The following is a 20,640-nucleotide window of genomic DNA, read 5'->3' as shown; positions in this document are numbered from 1 at the left end:
AAGATCTTCATGACCCAGATAATCACAGTGGTGTGATCACTCACCTAGAGCCAGACATCCTGGAATGTGAAGTCAAGTGGGCCTTAGAAAGCATCACTACGAACAAAGCTAGTGGAGGTGATGGAATTCCAGTTGTGCTATTTCAAATCGTGAAAGATGATGCTGTGAAAGTGCTGCACTCAGTGAAAGATGATGCTGTGAAAGTGCTGCACTCAATATGCCAGCAAATTTGGAAAACTCAACAGTGGCCACAGGACTGGAAAAGGTCAGTTTTCATTCTAATCCCTAAGAAAGGCAATCCCAAAGAATGCTCAAACTACTGCACAATTCCACTCATCTCACAGGCTAGTAAAGTAATGCTCAAAATTCTCCAAGCCAGGCTTCAGCAATACATGAACCAGATATTCAAGCTGGTTTTAGAAAAGGCAGAGGAACCAGAGATCAAATTGTCAATATCTGCTGGATCATCGAAAAAGCAAGAGAGTTCCAGAAAAACATCTATTTCTGCTTTATTGACTATGCCAAAGCCTTCGACTGTGTGGATCACAATAAACTGTGGAAAACTCTGAAAGGAGATGGGAATACCAGACCACCTGACCTGCCTCTTGAGAAACCTGTATGCAGGTCAAGAAGCGACAGTTAGAACTGGACATGGAACAACAGACTGGTTCCCAATAGGAAAAGGAGTACGTCAAGGCTGTATATTGTCACCCTGCTTATTTAACTTATATGCAGAGTACATCATGAGAAACGCTGGGCTGGAACAAGCACAGGCTGGAATCAAGACTGCCGGGAGAAATATCAATAACCTCAGATATGCAGATGACACCACCCTTATGGCAGAGAGTGAAGAGGAACTAAAAAGCCTCTTGATGAAAGTGAAAGAGGAGAGTGAAAAAGCTGGCTTAAAGCTTAACATTCAGAAAACTAAGATCATGGCATCTGGTCCCATCACTTCATGGGAAATAGATGGGGAAACATTGGAAGCAGTGTCAGACTTTAATTTTTGGGCTCCAAAATCACTGCAGATGGTGACTGCCCCATGAAATTAAAAGATGTTTACTCCTTGGAAAGAAAGTGATAATCAACCTAGACAGCATATTAAAAAGCAGAGACATTGCTTTGCTAACAAAGGTCTGTCTAGTCAAGGCGATGGTTTTTCCAGTGGTCATGTATGGATATGAGAGTTGGACTATAAAGAAAGCTGAGTGCTGAAATATTGATGAACTATGGTGTTGGAGAAGACTCTTGAGAGTTCCCTGGACTGCAAGGAGATCCAACCAGTCCATCCTAAAGGAGATCAGTCCTGGGTGTTCATTGGAAGGACTGATGTTGAAGCTGAAACTCCAATACTTTGGCCACCTCATGCGAAGAGTTGACTCACTGGAAAAAGCCCTGATGCTGGGAGGGATTGGGGGCAGGAAGAGAAGGGGACGACAGAGGATGAGATGGTTGGATGGCATCACCGACTTGATGGACATGGGTTTGAATAAACTCCGGGAGTTGGTGATGGACAGGGAGGCCTGGCATGCTGCGATTCACGGGGTGGCAAAGAGTCAGACATGACTGAGCGACTGAACTGAACTGAATACTAACAGTTCCCATTATCTGAGAATTTTCAGAAAACTGATTATTTCTACATAACAAATTTCTGTGGCTTTCCGGTCATAATGATGGAGAGTTGGGAGGGAGAAAGGGAAGGAAGAGGAGGGAAGATGGGAAAGCAAAGGAGGGTAAGAGGAAGGGAAAAAAGAAAAAAAGGAAGGAAGTGAAAAAGAAAAGGAAAGCAAAAGAAACTTGCTGAGTAAGGCATACTTTAATTATATCTCTAACAAAGGGCCAAATCATTTTTAGCTGAAAACATAGGGATTTATATCCACACTGCATATTATTCTAATTAGTTCTTTTGATCTATATAATCATTTAAGGATAAAGAACTGTTCAACTCAATGTAAACCCTCCCATTCTGAGACATCTGCAAGAAAGAGTAGCAGAATTAAAATCCATCAGGCAACTAAATATAATCGACGATAGAGTTCATAAAGAGTGATGGTCTCCTACTAAAGCCAGCTGGGAAAATGGGCAGATTGAGCAAGAAATTTCAAGTTAAATTTCCATTTCTTTAGTTGAAATTGCGCCTTTTATGAATATTCCTATAATCCCAGGGATTCAGGGGGACCAAAGTAATGTTTAGTCAAATACTATCTGATGTATCTTTTTTCAAAGTGAGATACTAAGAAATATGTATGTGCAAAATACATTTCCAAGGTTTTTGGTTTTGTTTTTTAAATTATTCTGTGATGGGGGCCCATATCCAGGCACTCCATACCAACTCTAAAACAGAGTCCAATGCTGTACAAGTGTTACAAAATATATTTTAGTAAGTTACTTTCTTTTTCTCAGCATGTTTCCATAGGTGCAAAAAAGTTTTATGTGGGACAACTTTATGACTTCATTCCCAACAGAAATGTGCCCTCTCAAAGTTAACAGGTATTGATCTTTAGACCAGTGAGTCTATAAAATCAGCTCTAATAATGCACATCTAAAGTGACAATAAAAAGTAGGCTACTTTCTGGTTACACGTAATAGGTGAGGTCTATGTAATTACTAAACAAAGCTGTCCTGATTTACTGACATGTCATTTCTGATCAAGAGTTACCAGGAAGAAAAAAGGAGTGGGGAGGACAATGGAGAAAAAAATTAACTTGAAAGAATAAAAACACTGCTTTAAAGATATAATAGAACTAAATGATTTGTGTATCACAGTTAACATAAAATGTAAAGGGGTAATAGTCATGTTATTAAAAAAATTTAACTTATTTATTTTGAAAACAGATTCCTATAATAGAATTCAGTGCTTGGTCACTCTTCCCCTACATTCCTATCCTAAAGTTTGGTTTCTTTTTAATGAAAAAAAGGAGTCAGCAAAACAAAATGCCACCATTAAATCATTCTGCAACATTTTGTGTCAAAAATGTAATGGGAAATGCACACATCAAGGGAAAGGTTACTGTTCTTCCAGAACATCTTTTCACTTGGTTCACGGCTCATCCTTCTACATAACCGTGCAGGCACTACTGACGGTTTTCTCTCTCGGTTTAATGTGGCATTTGAAGGATTATGGCATTTTCAGAAACCACAGTGCAGTGATTTTAGTGGTTATCTGACTGAAAGTGATACTGCGACTCAGGGTAACTGCGCTGTTTATGTGCAGTGGTAAAAGTCAGCTACAAACTCATTTCACATTATCAACCTAATTCTTGATTGCATTATTTTCTTAATAATACATGAGGTCAGTTTAGAAACTAACACCGGAATTAGAGAAAACTCCATTTAAATGGGAGCCTGCTGTACATAGGTGTACTAGATTTAATTTTAAATCCTAATAACTGCATTGTTATAGAAAGAGTTAATTCAGAAATTGATAATCTTAACTCATTTCAGTTTAGCATAAATGTAACTGAAACTGTTTCACAAACAGGGTTAAAATAAACAATTAAAAGGAAAATTCTTGGAAATTAAAATCAAAAGAAACCATATATCATACATGTAAATCAATTAAAAACTGTAAAGATACAGTAAATGAGATATGCTATAAATACCCAGATAACATTTTAATCAAATATTTGAATAGATTACTTATATTAATATATTTAAAGTATATTTTAAAAGCTCAATCTGTAATATTTTATTTTATAGAATTAAGAAAATAAAAAACTTTTCAGATTGAAAGAAAACAGTTTCTACTATAAACTATTTCTCTCAAACCTACATCTCAGTTAGTAAAAAATGAAAAGTGGCTGCCTTAAAATTAACTCATATGTTTCTGGTAAGCTATGACCTATAAAATGTATAATTGACAACAAAATTAGAAAAATAATATGGATTAATACAATAAAAAACAGCACTGTTGGTAGGAGGTTTGTGCTGTCAATTTTTCAAAATCCCAGACTGCTGGGTATTTTTCATTTCTGAATTTCCTTCTCTTCTCCTTTAGTGTGAGATATAATGAAATCACAGAATATGAAAATTAAAAGGGATCTTTAAATATATCTAATACGTTGCTTAATTTATGAATGAGATAGTTTCCAGAAAAGTCTGCATCCTCAAGGTGACACAGTCTTCAAACTCAGGTTTAGTCCTATACCCTCCACCCTCATTTAACCTGGTTAGTTATCTAATTAAGTTTTCAAGTGAGGTTCATTTTTTGAGCCTACTAAGATAAACATTCAATGCACTATCACTGCCAAAGACAGACTGTCCTTAATAAGCAAGAAAATTATATTCCTGGTTTTCCTAATTAACAACTTTTTCATATATGTTAACAGCATTATATGGAAAATTAGAGCTGTAATAATGACATATACCATATCTAAATAATAAGTGAATAGGGTAAAATGAGGGAAAAATGAAGTTTGATAACTTACTTTTATCCTTATTCAAAAAATAGAGATAGAAATATGAAAACATTTGTTTAAATACAACAATGTTATAATTAATACACACACATTCACACATGTACATTTTAAAACCTAAACAAGATCACCCTAAGGTTAAAGAATTCTGAGGTTATGTATTTCTGAGATTTAAGTCTCAGTTTTATGTATGCTAAAGAATCAACTAAATGATGCAAAAACTTCCCAAGTGGGGAACAAACTGACATTTATTTTATGAAGATTCTGAAATGACAGTGTTCTTATTTGCTCACTGAATTTCAAAGGACCGCAATTCTTTGTCTACTAACTTGTATTGTTCTACTCATTTAAATAATCTCTCTTCTCAAAAACAAAACCCTCAGATCACAAGTAATTAAGAGGCTGACTACAACAGAGGTAAATCTGTTTTTCAAATTTAATCTACCAAATGCAAATATACTGCACTTGTGATCTCTTTTTTTCACAACTGGTGGTTAATACAAATACTCACCTCTCTAAAATTTCACATCATTATGCCTATAAACTCAAGATTTCTTCAGTCTATTGTTAGAGTGATGCTGTTGTGTTCTTCAAGATAACACAGAGGGACTACAAAAGCATTTAGTAAACAGATGACCACAATTAAAATGACGAGTGACCAAAAAGGTAAAGATAAGATGCATCACACATTTTCACAAACAGCAACTTCAATTAGTATATGCAACATTATGTATATGATTTAAGTATGTACACATATGCCATTTTAATGTGTATACATATAACATAAATACAATGTAAATATATTCATATACCCTTCAACCTGAAAATTATTTGTAAAAGATGTAACCTGCCCCTGAAAAAAGGATAGAGTATATTTCCTTAAAAACAAAAGTCCCAGAGATAAACATCTACAAAGGTCACATTTATTGAATCCTATGCCTCTCACTTAATATAAAATACAAATGAAGAATAATCACATCTAAAGTTAAAAACAAAAAGTTATTTTAATAAGTCCTTTTAATATCAAAGAAAATCAAATAGTTGGAACAATAAAGATTACAGCACTATAGTCTCAAAGAACATCAAATTTAATTAAAAAGAAAAAATTCAAAACAGCAGATATGATCCCAAAAGGGATGTCATCATTTAGCCTGAAACAAATACATTTATCAAAGGCAAGTTTTATTCTACCAGGGAGCTGAAATGTAAATCTATGTTGAGTCCATATGAGCTAAGAGCACAGACTGTTTGAATCTGAGGATCAGTTTCACTACTTTCTTTTGGGAAGTCATTTATGCCTTAGTTGCCCCATCAATTCAATGGAAGCAATACGACTGCGCACCTTATAGGGTAACTGTGAGACTGAATGATTCAATATGTACATATATATATATGGTATCTGGTCCATATAGCATTATATAAATGGTTTATTACAGTTGTTTGCAGATATAGGGTATTTATAATTCCCTAATTACCGTGCCAAGCCATCTACTTCTTTTATCTCAACTAATCCTCCAACAACCTCTGGGTTAGGTACTATAGACTATGGTTATTTTACAGATAAAGAAACCAAACCACAGAGAACATAAAGGCAGAATTCCCAAATAACAGAAACAGGTTTTAAATCCAGGTGGCTGGCTATAAATACCCATTTTTAATTGTTCATTATATAGAACTGTTTCCCAAAATGTAGAAAGACTCTGAAATTTAATAACATTTAGGTTTTTCACATAAATTTAGCAGGTTTGCTTTAAAAATATCCAATGTAAATATCATGCTGAAGAAGGAATAAAATGGGATAAGTTTTTCACATACAATATTCACTTTAATTAGAAGTATCTATTTCATTAAATTATTTTCTTAAAGAAACATTCAATGACAGGTGTTCAAGCTGGTATGGCAGGCTTTATTTAGGACCATCATGATAGATTTAGGAACCACTGCATTGGGATTTTATACTGGGGCAGAAAGACTTGGCCAAACTCTGAATACAGTATGGCCAAGAAGGAATTCATAGAAAAAGTGCATGGTGGGGATGAATGGATAGAAAATTAATAAGCGGAAATATCAGTGCTAAGGGGGTTCTGGCTAAACTGACCTGAAAGAATTTTTTCTTAAGATATGCCTGGGTGATCAGAATGGTGGAGACAGAGGAACCTGATCAGATACCTCAGGTGATCAGACTTCAAGGGCGAGATGTTCTGCTTAAACTGACTGAGCAGGCTTCCTGCTAACACTGGACATTACAAGGAAACATACAGATGAACTTCGGAGAAAGTTCAGTAACCTGATTAAAGTTTAGTCCAGCAAAGAATCTTTGTTGCCTTTAACATGTTAAAAAAATTGTTTTGAAAAAACAACAAAAACTAATTTTATTTAATCAAACATGTGTAAAAATAATATTAAGATAAAAAATGGATTAGGAAAGGAATAGGCTATGAGGAAAAAGTGACAAGAGAATATTTGCAGTGGTTTTCTGAGGGTGAGGGTGAGCATGGGATATGGGATACATGGCATATGAAATCTTCCCCCAACCAGGGATCAAACCCATGACACCTGCATTTGGAGTGCAGAGTCTTAACCACTGGACCACTGCGGAAGCCCATAAGAGTAATATTAAAATGAAAAAAATGGATCAGGAAAGGAATAGGTTATGAAGAACCAGTGACAAGAGAATATTTGCAGTGGTTGTCTGAGGGTAGGGTGGGAGCTAGGATTGACAGGGAATAGGCAGAGCACTTTTTGAAGTAATGGAAAATTCTCTAAAATGGGACTCTAATAGCTGAATAGTTCTATAAATTTACTAAAAATTGTAACAGTCTACATTTTAAATGGCTGAATTTGTACAGTATGAAAATTAAATCTCAATATAGTTATTTTTAAAGAGAAAAAATATTTGCTGTACCAAGGGAACTGGCTTATTTTCCAGTCTCTTCAGCTAAATGAGAGAAAAGGCAACAAGAATGATTTCCCCTGTAAGAGACTTAGTCAAAATATATGTATACTCTACATAGTTACAGGATAATCTAGAAAGAGATTCTGAAAGTGTGTATTTACAGGAGAGCCTGTGAGGGAATGTAATTTAGTATAGATATGGGAACTTGTAACATCACATATGATTATCAGAGGTAGTCTGTTAGAGCTCAGAGATGATATAGCCTGACATCTTTTCTATTCAAATAGAAAAACAGAGGCCCTCTGAGATTCAGCAACTTGCTAGAACTGGTAAGAGACAAGCTTGGACTAACTGAGGTCTTCTAATTCTCAGTGAAGTAATCATAGTCAACCAGAAACCCATATTTACCTACCCTTTTTGTTGTTTGCTACAAGTATATACTATTTTAAAGTTTGTTTTTAACAAGTAAAAATGAAAAAACAAATCAATTTAGACCTAAAGAAAAGTCTTTGCTCTCAAAGAATGACACTATTTCAGTGTATACGGCTGAAACGCATACAGACTTAGCAGTGCATCAGTAAATAATTTAACAAAAATTTACTCTGATTAACTTCCTGTGCCTTATTGTAGAATAGAAGACTATGAGAATCATCATGAATAAATGGAAGGCCTCACTTAATCCAGTGAAAAAAAGTAATTCATAGATAATTTCTAAGGAATTGGATAATACCAGGATGTGGGATTTTATGTGGATCTTAAGGACAATCAAAGTAAGAAAAACATCATTATGGGATCATATAAGTCTGGAAGGATACATGAAATAAGTAAATACTGACCTAGTCTTAGAAGAAAGAAAATATGGTTGAAATAGTATAGGAAGCCGGAAAGTCTCAAGCAAACAGTTGTAGTGCCCATCCAAAAGATAAGCATACTCAAGAAGCAACTGACAACTGAAATAAAATCAATAAATTGCTTGAAAAACACAGCTTACCATAACTAAAGTAAGACAAAAGAAATAGTTTTCAATAGCTCTATTAGCTAAATATTTTAAAAATCAAGGGACGTCCCTGGTGGTCTAGTGGTTAAGACTCTGTCCTTCCAATGGAGTGGATGTGGGTTCAATCTCTAGTTGGGTTACTAGGACCCCCACATGCTGCATGGGGCAGTTAAGAAATAAAAAGTAATAATAAATAAGTAAAGATTTTTTAATATGAAATTAATTACCAAAAACCTGCCAACAAAGAAAATTCTAGTCCAGAATGGGATAAAATAATAGCAAATGAAATAACTGACAAAGGATTAATCTCCAAAATACACAAGCAGCTCATTCAACTCAATACCAGAAAAACAAACAACCCAATTAAAAAGTGGGCAGAAGACCTAAACAGACATTTCTCCAAGGAAGATATACAGATGGCCGATAAACACATGAAAAGATACTTAACACTGCTCATTATTGTAGATATGCAAATCAAAATACAATGAGGTATATCACCTCTTACCAATCAGAATGGCCATCATCAAAAAAATCTACAAACAATGAATGCTAGAGAGGGTGTAGAGAAAACGGAACCCTCTAGTACTGTTGGTGGGAATGTAAATTGATACAGCCATATCAATGTAAATTGATATGAATACTGTATAGAGATTCCCTAAAAAACTAGGAATAAACTACCATATGACCCAACAATCACACTACTGGGCTTATACCCTGAGGAAACCATAACTGGAAAAGACACACACACTCCAGTGTTCACTGCAGCACTATTTACAATAACTAGGACATGGAAGCAAACTAGATATCCATCAACAGATGAATGGCTAAATAAGCTGTAGTGCATATATACAATAGAGTATTACTCAGTCATAAAAAGGAACACATCAGTTCTAAAGAAAAGGATGAACCTAGAGCCTATTATAAAGAGTGAAATAAGTCAGAAAAACAAATATCATATATTAACATATATATATGAAATCTAGAAAGATAGTACTAATGAACCCATTTGCAACTCAGCAACGGAGACACTGACCTAGAGAACAGGCTTGTGGACACGGCTGAGGAAGGAGAGGGTGGGATGAATTGAGAGAGTAGCACTGAAAGATGTACCTTACCATATTACATATGGTAAAAGAGATAGTCAGTGGGGATTTGCCGTATGACACAGGGCACTCAAACCCAGTGTTCTGTGACAATGAAGCAGGTGAGATGGGATGGAAGGTGGGAGGGAGGCTCAAGGAGGAGGGGACATGGGACATACGTACACCTATCGTCAATTCATGTTGATGTATGGCAGAAACCAACACAATACTGTAAAAGCAATTATTCTCCAATTAAAGTTAAATTTAAAAAAAAAAAAGAAAGAAAACTCTGGTCCAGATGGTTACATTTGAGGAATTCAATGAAAATTCAATGAAGAAATAAAAATCAATCAATAAATGCTTTTAAAAAATAGAATACTTTCTAACATCTTCTAGAAGGCCAGTATAACCTGATAAACAAAATCTGATAAAGACTTAAGAAATTGTAAGAATAATATTTACATGAATAGAGACACAAAACCCTTATCAAAATACTAGCAAATGAAATCCAAATATATAGCTCAGGAGGGCCTTATCCCAGGATTGTAAAGTCAATACAACTTTAGAGGTCTCCATCCGTGAAGGATGGAAAAGCTAGACTGAAAAACTGCTTGTGCACCTACTTGTGCCAAGATCTCCTTATTGAGAGGTCTTAACACTTCTCACCACTGACTCTCTATTTTTCTATTTCCTAGCCCTTTCTCTTCTTCTTCACTCCAGTCCCTGGGTCCATTAAACAGCAAAAGCCTTCTGATTTTAACCATAACATTTAGCTTGGCTTCTGATCCTAATAACTACCTCAACATCTGGCAGCTCTCAACACCTGCATAAACAGTTTTTTAAAAAATCTTATTTAAAAATTCTTATACAATAGCATCAAAAACATTAAATACTTAGGAATACATTTAATAATAAACATGTAAGACTTCTACAATGCAAACTATAAAAACATTGATGAAAAAAATAATGGATATCCGAAAATCTGAACAAATGTAAAGATATACCTAGTTCATGCATCAGGAAACAATTCTGTTAATGCTCCCCAATATTAATGCTCCCCAAATTCATCCACATATTCAACACGAAGCTAATCAAAATCCCAGTAGGAGTCTTTTTAAACACTGTGGTTAAATATATGTAAGATTTACCATTTAACTGTTTTTTAAGTGTACATTTCTGACACATTAAGTATATTCACACTGTTGTGCAAGCATCATCACCATTTATCTCCAGAACTTTTTCATTTTACACAACTGAAACTCATTACCTATTTCAAACACTAACTCCCCAGTCACCCTGCTCCTGGCAACCACGATTCCACTTTCTGTCTCTATGAATTTTACTACTCTTAAGTATCCCGTATTAAGTAGAATCATACAACATTTGTCCTTTTTTGACTGGCTTATTACAGTCAGTATTGGTCTTCAGTGTTCATTCATGTTAATGGCATGTGTCAGAATTTCCTTCCTTTTTATGGTTGAAATATATCCTGAGAGCTTCCCTGATGGCTCAGCGGTAAAGAATCTACCAGCCAATGCAGGAGACGTAGTTTCAATCCCTGGATCAGGAAGATCTCCTGGAGAAGGAAATGGCAACCCACTTCAGTATTCTTGCCTGGAAAACACCACCAACAGAGAAGCCTGGTGGGCTAGAGTCCAAGGCATCACAAAAAGTGGGACATGACTTAGTGACTAAACAACAACATGTATGTATCATATTTTGCTTATCCATTCATCTATTAATGGACACTTCTTTACACCATTTGACTACTACCAATAGTGCTGCCAGGCTTTCATGGTAGCTCAGCTGGTGAAAAGCTGCCTGCGATGCAAGAGACTCTCAATCAATTTCTGGATCGGGAAGATACCCTAGAGAAGGGACAGACTACCCACTCCAGTATTCTTGGGCTTCCCTGGTGGCTCAGTCAGTAAAGAATCTGCCTGCAACGAAGGAGACCTGGGTTGGGAAGATCCCCTGGAGGAGGACATGGCAACCCACTCCAGGATTCTTGCCTAGAGAATCCCCATGGACAGAGGAACCTGGTGGGCTGCAGTCCATGGGGTCACATAGAGTCAGACACGACTGAGCGACGAAGCACATACAGTGATAATGCTGCCATGAATATGAAGGTACAATATCTCTTTAAGCTCCTGCTTTCAATTCTTTGGGGTATATACTCTCTAGAAGTGAAATTTCTTTTTCTCCACATCCTCCTCCAAACTTGTTGTTTTCTATTTTTGTTTGTTTAATAATAGTCATTCTAATGGGTTTGAAGCATTGTGGTTTTGCTTTGAATTTCACTAATGATTAATGTACAGCATCTTTTCATATGCTTAGTAACTGTAGAATTTTTTTGGAGAAATGTCTGTTTAAAACGTCTTTTGCTCATTTTTAATCAGTTTTTTTCATTGTTGTAAATGATTTATTGTTCTTTTTACACTCTTGATGTATGATTTGCAAATATTTTCTCACACTTTGTTGGTTGCCTTTTCACTCTGTTGGTAGTTTCCTTTGACACAGACATTTCTAACTTTGAATGAAGTCTAACATATATTTTTGTTGTTGTTGCTGGCCTGTGCTTTTTTTGCCATCATACCCAGGCTTTCTTCCTTTTAATAAATATGGAAAGCTCTTTCTGACACTCATAGGAAAATGCAAAGGATCCCAAATAACAAATGAGCTTACGATAAGGCCTCAATAATCCAGACATTAGTACTGGCCTAGAAATATGTACATAGCTTGATGGAACAGAATACAAAGTCTAGAAACTGACCCTCGTTTAAAAAGTCAATTAATAGCAACTTAATGTAGAAAGGAAATGCTTGCCAGAAATTTATTAGAAAATTGGTGCTAGAAAACTAGAAATCCACATGGGATAATAAACAAACCTTCCTTAACTCTACCTGAAGTTAAACAAAAATTAACTTCAGATGAACCACATAATCTCAATATAAAAGATAAATCATAAAGCTTTTAGAAGAACACAAAGATAATTTTTGTGACCTGGACCTAAGCAAAGACTTCTTAGATAGGACACAAAGGTAATAATCATAAAGTAAAAAGTTGCTAAACTGAACTTAGTAAAATTAGTAATTTCTGCTCTCTAATATCATTAAAAAATGAATAAGCAGGCCATAGATAAAGATTGTATGTTTGAAAAACATGTATTTGCAAAATAAAGAGTATATTAAAAACTCATATAAACTCAATACTAAACATACAACCCAATTTTTTTTTAATAAGCAAAAGAATTAGCTCACAAAGGAAGATGTACAAACAGCCAGTGAGCATATAAAAATGTGCTCAACATTATTATACATCAGGGTAATGCAAACTAAAACAACAGTGACATTCCCTCACACATTCATTAAAATGGCTGAAATCAAATAAAAACTAAACATGCCATTTATATGTTCTATAAGAAGTAACTTCAGGGGAAAAAAAATAAAGTGGTTGCCTTTGAGAAGAGGGACACGACTCTTGAGAGTGATAAAAACTGTTCTACGTCTCAACAGAAATGGGGGTTACATAAGCACATCATAAAAATTTTTGTTACATGCTTTTCTTAAAATTCACCAATTTATTCATTTAACATTTATGCATTTCACTGTTCGTAACTTAACCACACACACACACAAGCAACTACTGAACTTAACAGATTTATTTTTTGCAATGGTTGGGGCTGGCAATTCTGAAACTACTTCCTATATATTCTAAGCTTGAGCAAATAGGAAAATATATTGTCCTGAAACCTAAACTGGATAAGACAACTTATAAGTACATTTTTATATTTCTATGAAATATTTCTGTGAAATATTTCTATTTCTATAAAAATGTTTCTATGAAACTATTTCAGCTCGTTACATCATTAATTCAGAATTTACAACCTTTGGAATGCTTAACTATTGTTTCTGTAAGTAGTTTACAGAGTCTAGATTTAAAAACACTGAGCAAAGCACATGTAACTAGACTTCTATACAGATACAGCCATTTTGCTTACTTCAATTTTAATGTCTGTTGTCTACATCAAAATTATTAAGATCATATTTTGTCAAAATATCTATTTAAAAAATATATCAGATTGGGTGACACATAATGAAACTTTAAATAGTTGCAATGTTTACATTTTTCCTACTTATCTTTGATTAAAGTGAAAGTCACCCAGTCGTGTCCGACTCTTTGCGACCCCATGGACTATAGCCTGCTAGGCTCCTCTGTCCATGGAATTTTCCAGGCAAGAATACTGGGGTGGGTTGCCATTTCCTTCTCCAATCTTTGATTAAAAAAAGAAAGAAAAATATCTTTGTAAATCAGTGCTCAGGCTGACTTCTTTATACATTCTAGCATTTTTCATATATTAAATGCTGGCATTCTTATAGTTTTAATTCTGGTATTAAACTGATTGAATTAGGCTTTTTTTTTTTAAGTTAATACAAATAAGTAACCAGGTCTTCAAAAATTATAATAAACTTTCAAAACTAAAGTAGACCTCACTAGGTTTTTTTTTTAAGATCAAAAAGCTTAAAAATCAATTGTCTGTTAAATAAAATGAAAATTTAGAAATATTTTCTCAAAATATGAATATAATGATGTTAAACTCTCCAGAATATGACAGAAATACGTTTCTGAAGTCTATTCAATTTTAATTTTACTTATGCATAAGGTGATGTTCGGAGAAGGCAATGGCACCCCACTCCAGTACTCTTGCCTGGAAAATCCCATGGACGGAGGAGCCTGGTAGGCTGCAGTCCCTGGGGTCGTGAAGAGTCAGACATGACTGAGCGACTTCACTTTCACTTTTCACTTTTATGCATTGGAGAGGGAAATGGCAACCCACTCCAGTGTTCTTGCCTGGAGAATCCCAGGGATGGGGTTGCACAGAGTTGGACACGACTGAAGTGACTTAGCAGTAGCAGTAGGTGATGTTGTTTGGTATTCATATCAGAATTTCCTCGAAAATCTGTTTCTATAAACTATTTCTTATAATGGTTATTCAAAAAGCAAATGTAAAGGTTTTTTAAGCAGTTAAAAAACCTAAGAAAAGGAAGTTTCAAGTCATAATTATACTCCTCTGTTTAAATTTTCAAATAATTTCTAATGCTTCATCAGTTTGATTTAGAACACTACACCTACCTTCCCTTTTGATGCGAACCTTGTTAAAAAATTAGCAAATTTCCTCAGGCTATGAGTTACAGAAAGTCTATATGTCTTTCAACATCTTGATGTGCTACTTTATCTTTGCCTTTTATGTAAAATTAGATTTTTATATCAGATTTTTGATAATATTTTTAAGCCTATTTTATATTAAAAACAACAATTAGGAAGATTTAATATCTGGCCAATGATTCTGTAACGCAACCTCCTATGAAGTGTGGAAGCCATTAACTACCACAGGGAGGAGCTCTTTGCTCAGTAACTTGGAGTAAGAACAGGAGAGCTAGAAGGATATGTAAAACATAGACTGTGCCTTCTAGATGGCCATACTTGCAAGAGAGAAAAGTCAAGTAATATTACAGCACTAACAGCATTGAACTTCAAAAAGAGATATATCACACAGGACATAAGGGTGACATGAGGGGATATATGTTACTACATATAATTGAAAAAAGTATTAGACCTCCAAGCTTTGGAAACAATCCTTTAGAATACAGCAATTTGTACTACACCAATCACTGACTCAGGGTTACAAAACAAAACAAAACAAAACATTAAAACCTATCCTTAAAAAAAAAAAAAAAAAAACCTATCCTTGAAACTGTTGGTAAAAGTAAGGAATAGAAACAGAAGATTAGCCAGAAATGTCTTTGTGCAGGAAATGTTTTTAATAATTTGAAATTTATTAGAAGACAAATCATTTTAAAATTTCTCTTTGTTTCTAATTTACAAGTATCCAAATAATATACATTTGCACCATCACTTGACATTCCTACATAAATATGGAAATTTTATCATTAAGACTGATTACTATGTGATAAACTACAGAAGAAATGATAAATTGAAAGCGTATAATCAAAATAAATCATTCTAAATATTTCAGTTAGTCAGTCAGTCAGTTCAGTTGCTCAGTCATGTCCGACTCTTTGTGACCCCATGGTCTACAGCACGCCAGGCTTCCCTCTCCATCACCAACTCCCAGAGTTTCCTCAAACTCATGTCCATTGAGTCAGTGATGCCATCCAACCATCTCATCCTCTGTCATCCCCTTCACCTCCCACCTTCAATCTTTCCCAGCATGAGGGTCTTTTCAAATGAGTCAGCTACTCACATCAGGTGGCCAAAGTACTGGAGTTTCAGATTCAACATCAGTCCTTCCAATGAAGACCCAGGACTGATTTCCTTTAGGATGGACTGACTGGATCTCCTTGAAGTCCAAAGGACTCTCAAGAGGCTTCTCCAACACCCCAGTTCAAAAGCGTCAATTCTTTGGCACTCAGCTTTCCTTATAGTCCAACTCTTACATCCATACATCACTACCGGAAAAAACATAGCCTTGACTAGACGACCTTTGTTGGCAAAGTAATGGCTCTGCTTTTTAATATGCTGTCTAGATTGCTCATAACTTTTCTCCCTAGGAGTAAGCACCTTTTAATTTCATGGCTGCAATCACCATCTGCAGTGATTTTGGAGCCCAAAAAAGTAAACTCTGTCACTATTTCCACTATTTCTCCATCTATTTGCCATGAAGTGATGGGACCAGATGCCATGATCTTAGTTTTCTGAATGTTGAGCTTTAAAGCCAACTTTTTCACTCTCCTCTTTCCCTTTCATCAAGAGGCTCTTTAGTTCTTCTTCACTTTCTGCTGTAAGGGTGGTGTCATCTGCATATCTGAGGTTATTGATATTTCTCACAGCAATCTTGATTCCAGCTTGTGCTTCTTCCAGCCCAGTGTTTCTCATGATGTACTCTGTATATAAGTTAAATAAGCAGGGTGACAATATACAGCCTTAACGTACTCCTTTTCCTATTGGGAACCAGTCTGTTGGTCCATGTCCAGTTCTAACTGTTGCTTCCTGATCCGCATACAGGTTTCTCAAGACACAGGTCAGGTGGTCTGGTGTTCCCATCTCTTTCAGAATTTTCCACAGTTTATTGTGATCCACACAGTCAAAGGCTTTGGCATAGTCAATAAAGCATAAATAGATAGGAGCAGATACACCACGCCCAAGGTCAGGAGCGGCAGCTGCACTGCTGGACTGGCAGTGAGGAGATACCCCATGTCCAAGGGCAAAGCAGAAGCCCCAGCAAGATGGTAGGAGGGGCAAATTTGCGTTTAGAATCAAACCCCATTCCGGCCAGAGATGCTCAGAGGGCTCAAATAAACCGTGTGCGCACCAGGACCCAGGGCCCCACAGAGACTGAGACAGAACTGTGTTTGAGTGTCTCCTGTGGAGGTCTGGGTCTGCAGTGGTCTGTCGCAGGGACAGAGGTTCTGGGTGCAGCAGACTTGGGTATGGCATAAGCCCTCTTGGAGGAGGTCGCCATTAACCCCACCACAGAGCTGCCAGAACTGACATAGGACTGGGAAATAGACTCTCGGAGGGCACAACAGAAACCTGCGTACCAGGACCCAGAAGAAAGGAGCAGTACCCCACAGGAGACTGCCCCGGACTTGCCTGTGGGTGTCCGGGTGTCTCTGGCAGAGGAGTCACCTGCTGCAGGGTCGGTGGTGGCCTGCTGCAGGGTTGGGGGCACTGAGTGCAGCAGTGCGTGCAATGGATCTTTTGAGGGAGGTCACCTCTATCTTCATTGCCTCCATCATAGTTTGGCCCCAGGTAAATAGCAAGGAGGGAACACAGTTCCACCCATCAACAGAAAATTGGATTAATGATTTACTGAGCATGGCCCTGCCAATCAGAACAAGACCCAGTTTCACCCTCAGTCTCTCCCACCAGGAAGCTTCCATAAGCCTCTTATCCTTATTGATCAGAGGGCAGACAGACTGAAAACCACAATCACAGAAAACTAACCAATCTAATCATATGTACCACAGCCTTGTCTAACTCAATGAAACTATGAGCCAGGCCGGGTAGGGCCACCCAAGACAGACAGGTCACGGTGGGGAGCTCTGACAAAACGTGGTCCACTGGAGAAGGGAATGGCCAACCACTTCAGTATTCTTGCCTTGAGAACCCCATGAACAGTATGAAATATTTTAGGCAATCTATTAAATGTAGTCAATTATTATTAAGAAAAATGAAACTAAGTTTTATTTTTTTTAAGTACTTTAAAACAATCTATTAGTATTTAAAGTGATCTTATGTTCTATGAACATAGAGTTACAAATAAGATTTGCTCTCTTAGTCTAATCGAATCTCTGGGGAATAAAACACCCCTTACTATGACCCAGGCAATCTATAAACCTCCAAAAAGCTCAAACAGGAAAGGTAATTATAAATTGAAAAATCTGAATTATCACAAAGACCAATATTTGACATAATTGATAAATATGAATTTGTGTTTGTGTTCCTAGTAACTTATGATACCATCAAATTGTTTTGAGGAAGGCACTCAGAAGCCAGATGTTTAAAATGCCAAATAAATAAAAGTGCTAATAACAGTGTTAAGAGACCAAATAAACATCCTAACCCTGTAACCAAAATGGTTCAATACCTATATAATTTGCCATATACTCAAATAAGGAAGAGAATATAGTAAACATTTAATGGTTTAGACTTAGCTATAAAAGTAAAACAGCTGCACAGATCATTTCCTACCCTCAATGCTTCTAAGTAATGGCCACAATACAAGGTAAAACCAAAGATGTTATTTAAGAGGACAATGGATTTTAAGGATCTTCATTTTAGGAGAACTTCTTCCTCTCTCCTATCTCCCGTTAAGTAATAATATGTGTTCCACTGAGTTTACACAATTAAGATAAAATTTGAAGCCTAAAATTTTGGTCTTATTCCTAATTTGATAGTTTGATAAAGATGTTTGGAGAACAAAAGCCAACCTACCTCTAAAATTTATCTTTTGAAAATAAAATATGTTCAAGAATAATAATCACTTTATTTCTTTTACATTAATATATCAAGTAACAATTCAACTTTGTGATTCCTAGTCCTTTACCTAATCCACATAAAAAACCACTGCTCTTTAGCAACATGAAAGTAATCCTCCTTTATTAAGTTTTTTAAACATTTTATCATATACTGAGTGAACAATTTGTTCTAGGAATAAATTAGAATAGTAAATGTTTTTAAATTAATTCAGCAAAGAATAATGTCACTACTCATATGGCAAAGTCACTCATTTGCCACGCATTTACTGAGAATTAAATGTCCCAGGAACTGAGGAAGCAAAACCAAGTAAGATATCACTAAGAGCTCAAAAGTATCTCCAACAAGGAACATTCATAGCAAAAAGATAAATATCCCCAAAGACCTCATAATTTGAAGACAGTTTCAATTTGCCCTTTAGCATTTAATTGCACTAAATAACATAGAGGAATATATTTTCAATTGGAAACTTTCCAGCTAAATTTTAATTAAGTTTAAAAGTAGATGGCAAAAAAGGAAGCACTATTTTTTTTTTAATTCATATAATAATGTAAACCATCTTTCATCCTTAAGACACTGATAATTTTCATATTTCCCATGTTTAGAAGAAATAGTTGGTCAAATCATTTTGGGTACCATGTTTCAACAAATTCAAATTTTTTGTCTCCCTATTCCAAGAATAATCATATACAAAAACAGGACAAGCACATTCTCTGAAAGGTAAAAAAATATGCATTAGTATTATTAATGTAACATATTTACCAACTAGAACCCTTATTTCAGAGCACACATACATGTATTCTTTGAATTATGAAGTATTAATAATACCACTGCCCTACTATCTTATACAGAATAACTCACAAAGCTTGTAATGGAGCACAGCATGATTGTGGTCATGTACAAGAGAGGAAAAAACCAAGACACACAAATTCTAAATTGCTTGTCAAAGACCTGAGAAAACTTAAGAGGCAAAACAGAAAATAACATTTGGAACCTACTATTACAGGTAATTGACAAATTGAATGCAACTTTCTCATGATATTAAAAAAAATTATACATATAAATTAACATATACACATTTACAAATAACTGAAAAAGCCAGGAACATCATAAGAACTTTTTATATAGCCTGAATTACATAGAGAAGTGTGGTTTCAAAATCAAAGCTGCTGAACAGCCGATTCCAGTGAGTCATGTACATTAGTTCAAAGTAACCTGAGAAAATACAGTATATTCAACATAATATTAGTAATTAAATTATGACCCAAGAAGTTTAATTTTATAAGAGGACTTAATAAACATATATAATAAATAATACGACCAAGCACTGAAATATATCTTCAGGGAAATAAAAGGTTAATTTAAAATGTCTTAAAAGTAAAGTTAAAAAAATAGCATGTGTACATAATATTTAAGATGCAACTTAATCATAAAAGTGTGGGTTTTGGGGAGAGGGGTTTGCAAACAATGATGGTACCAATTACAAAATAAGAGAGATCTTAGGGGAAATGGTAGATACTGGCTTATAAGCATACCTCTTTAAACACATGAAATTCTACATAAAATTCTTCTTTAACCCAAGAGCAATGTGCTTAAACTAAATGTGTGTGTATGTGTATATAAAATATAGATAAAATATATATATGTATTTTTAAAGAACAATCACATTAGAACTATAAAACATTTTATGGCAAGGCTTTATATCCAGCTTATTTTGTTCTCAGAGCATTATTAAGATATAATGTTTATAAAACACTTAATTCCCTCTTCATTACCTCTAAAATCATTGCAGAAAATCTAATATTATCTGCTTAACAAGGCAAAACTAAGGAAGAAGATTTGTATATCCATCATTTCTAGATTAACAAAAATATCTTTACCTTCCAGAAGGCTTTCACAAAAATCCGACACTGGAATGTTATAATAATGCAAATGAGGATGAAAATTTTATAATAGGAACTGATTAAATAAATGAGAGGAAAGGCTAATAATAGTAAAAAATGTTTATCAAGAATCAAAGAAAGATGATACTTATTTTTTCTTTTTTAAGACAACTATAAAATATTGTCCTGGAGATACTCTTGTTATAAAGTGGTTTTTAAGATGAAAATTGTATTTACTTCTTAGGTTCTTTTTTTCAAATACATGACCCAATAAATAAAATAAAAACCTGACAAAAACATATAGAGTCTATAGCAAAAAGGCCTGCATCAGTCTACTATCTTAAAAAAATAGATAGGATGTAGATAT

The 20,640-nt window shown here is 35.1% G+C and overlaps 1 protein-coding gene across 14 annotated transcripts in view; it reads right to left on the bottom strand.

Annotated features, from left to right (window-relative positions):
* Window positions 1–20,640, bottom strand: part of PHF14 (PHD finger protein 14) — a 203,542-nt gene that overhangs the window by 90,345 nt on the left and 92,557 nt on the right. The window contains exon 17 of one of the 14 annotated variants that reach the window (XM_043462733.1): window positions 17,416–19,605. The exons of the other annotated variants lie outside the window; for them this stretch is intronic. Coding sequence (XP_043318668.1) covers window positions 19,596–19,605 — 10 coding nt within the window. The 3' untranslated portion in view covers window positions 17,416–19,595. Of the gene's footprint in view, window positions 1–17,415; window positions 19,606–20,640 lie in introns of those variants that run through there. 14 annotated transcript variants of the gene reach the window in all.

The sequence above is a fragment of the Cervus canadensis genome, chromosome 3, assembly GCF_019320065.1.
Source record: "Cervus canadensis isolate Bull #8, Minnesota chromosome 3, ASM1932006v1, whole genome shotgun sequence".
Classification (NCBI taxonomy): domain Eukaryota; kingdom Metazoa; phylum Chordata; class Mammalia; order Artiodactyla; family Cervidae; genus Cervus; species Cervus canadensis.
The sequence above is the reverse complement of the archived record's forward strand: the minus strand, read 5'-3'. Positions and strand labels throughout refer to the sequence as shown.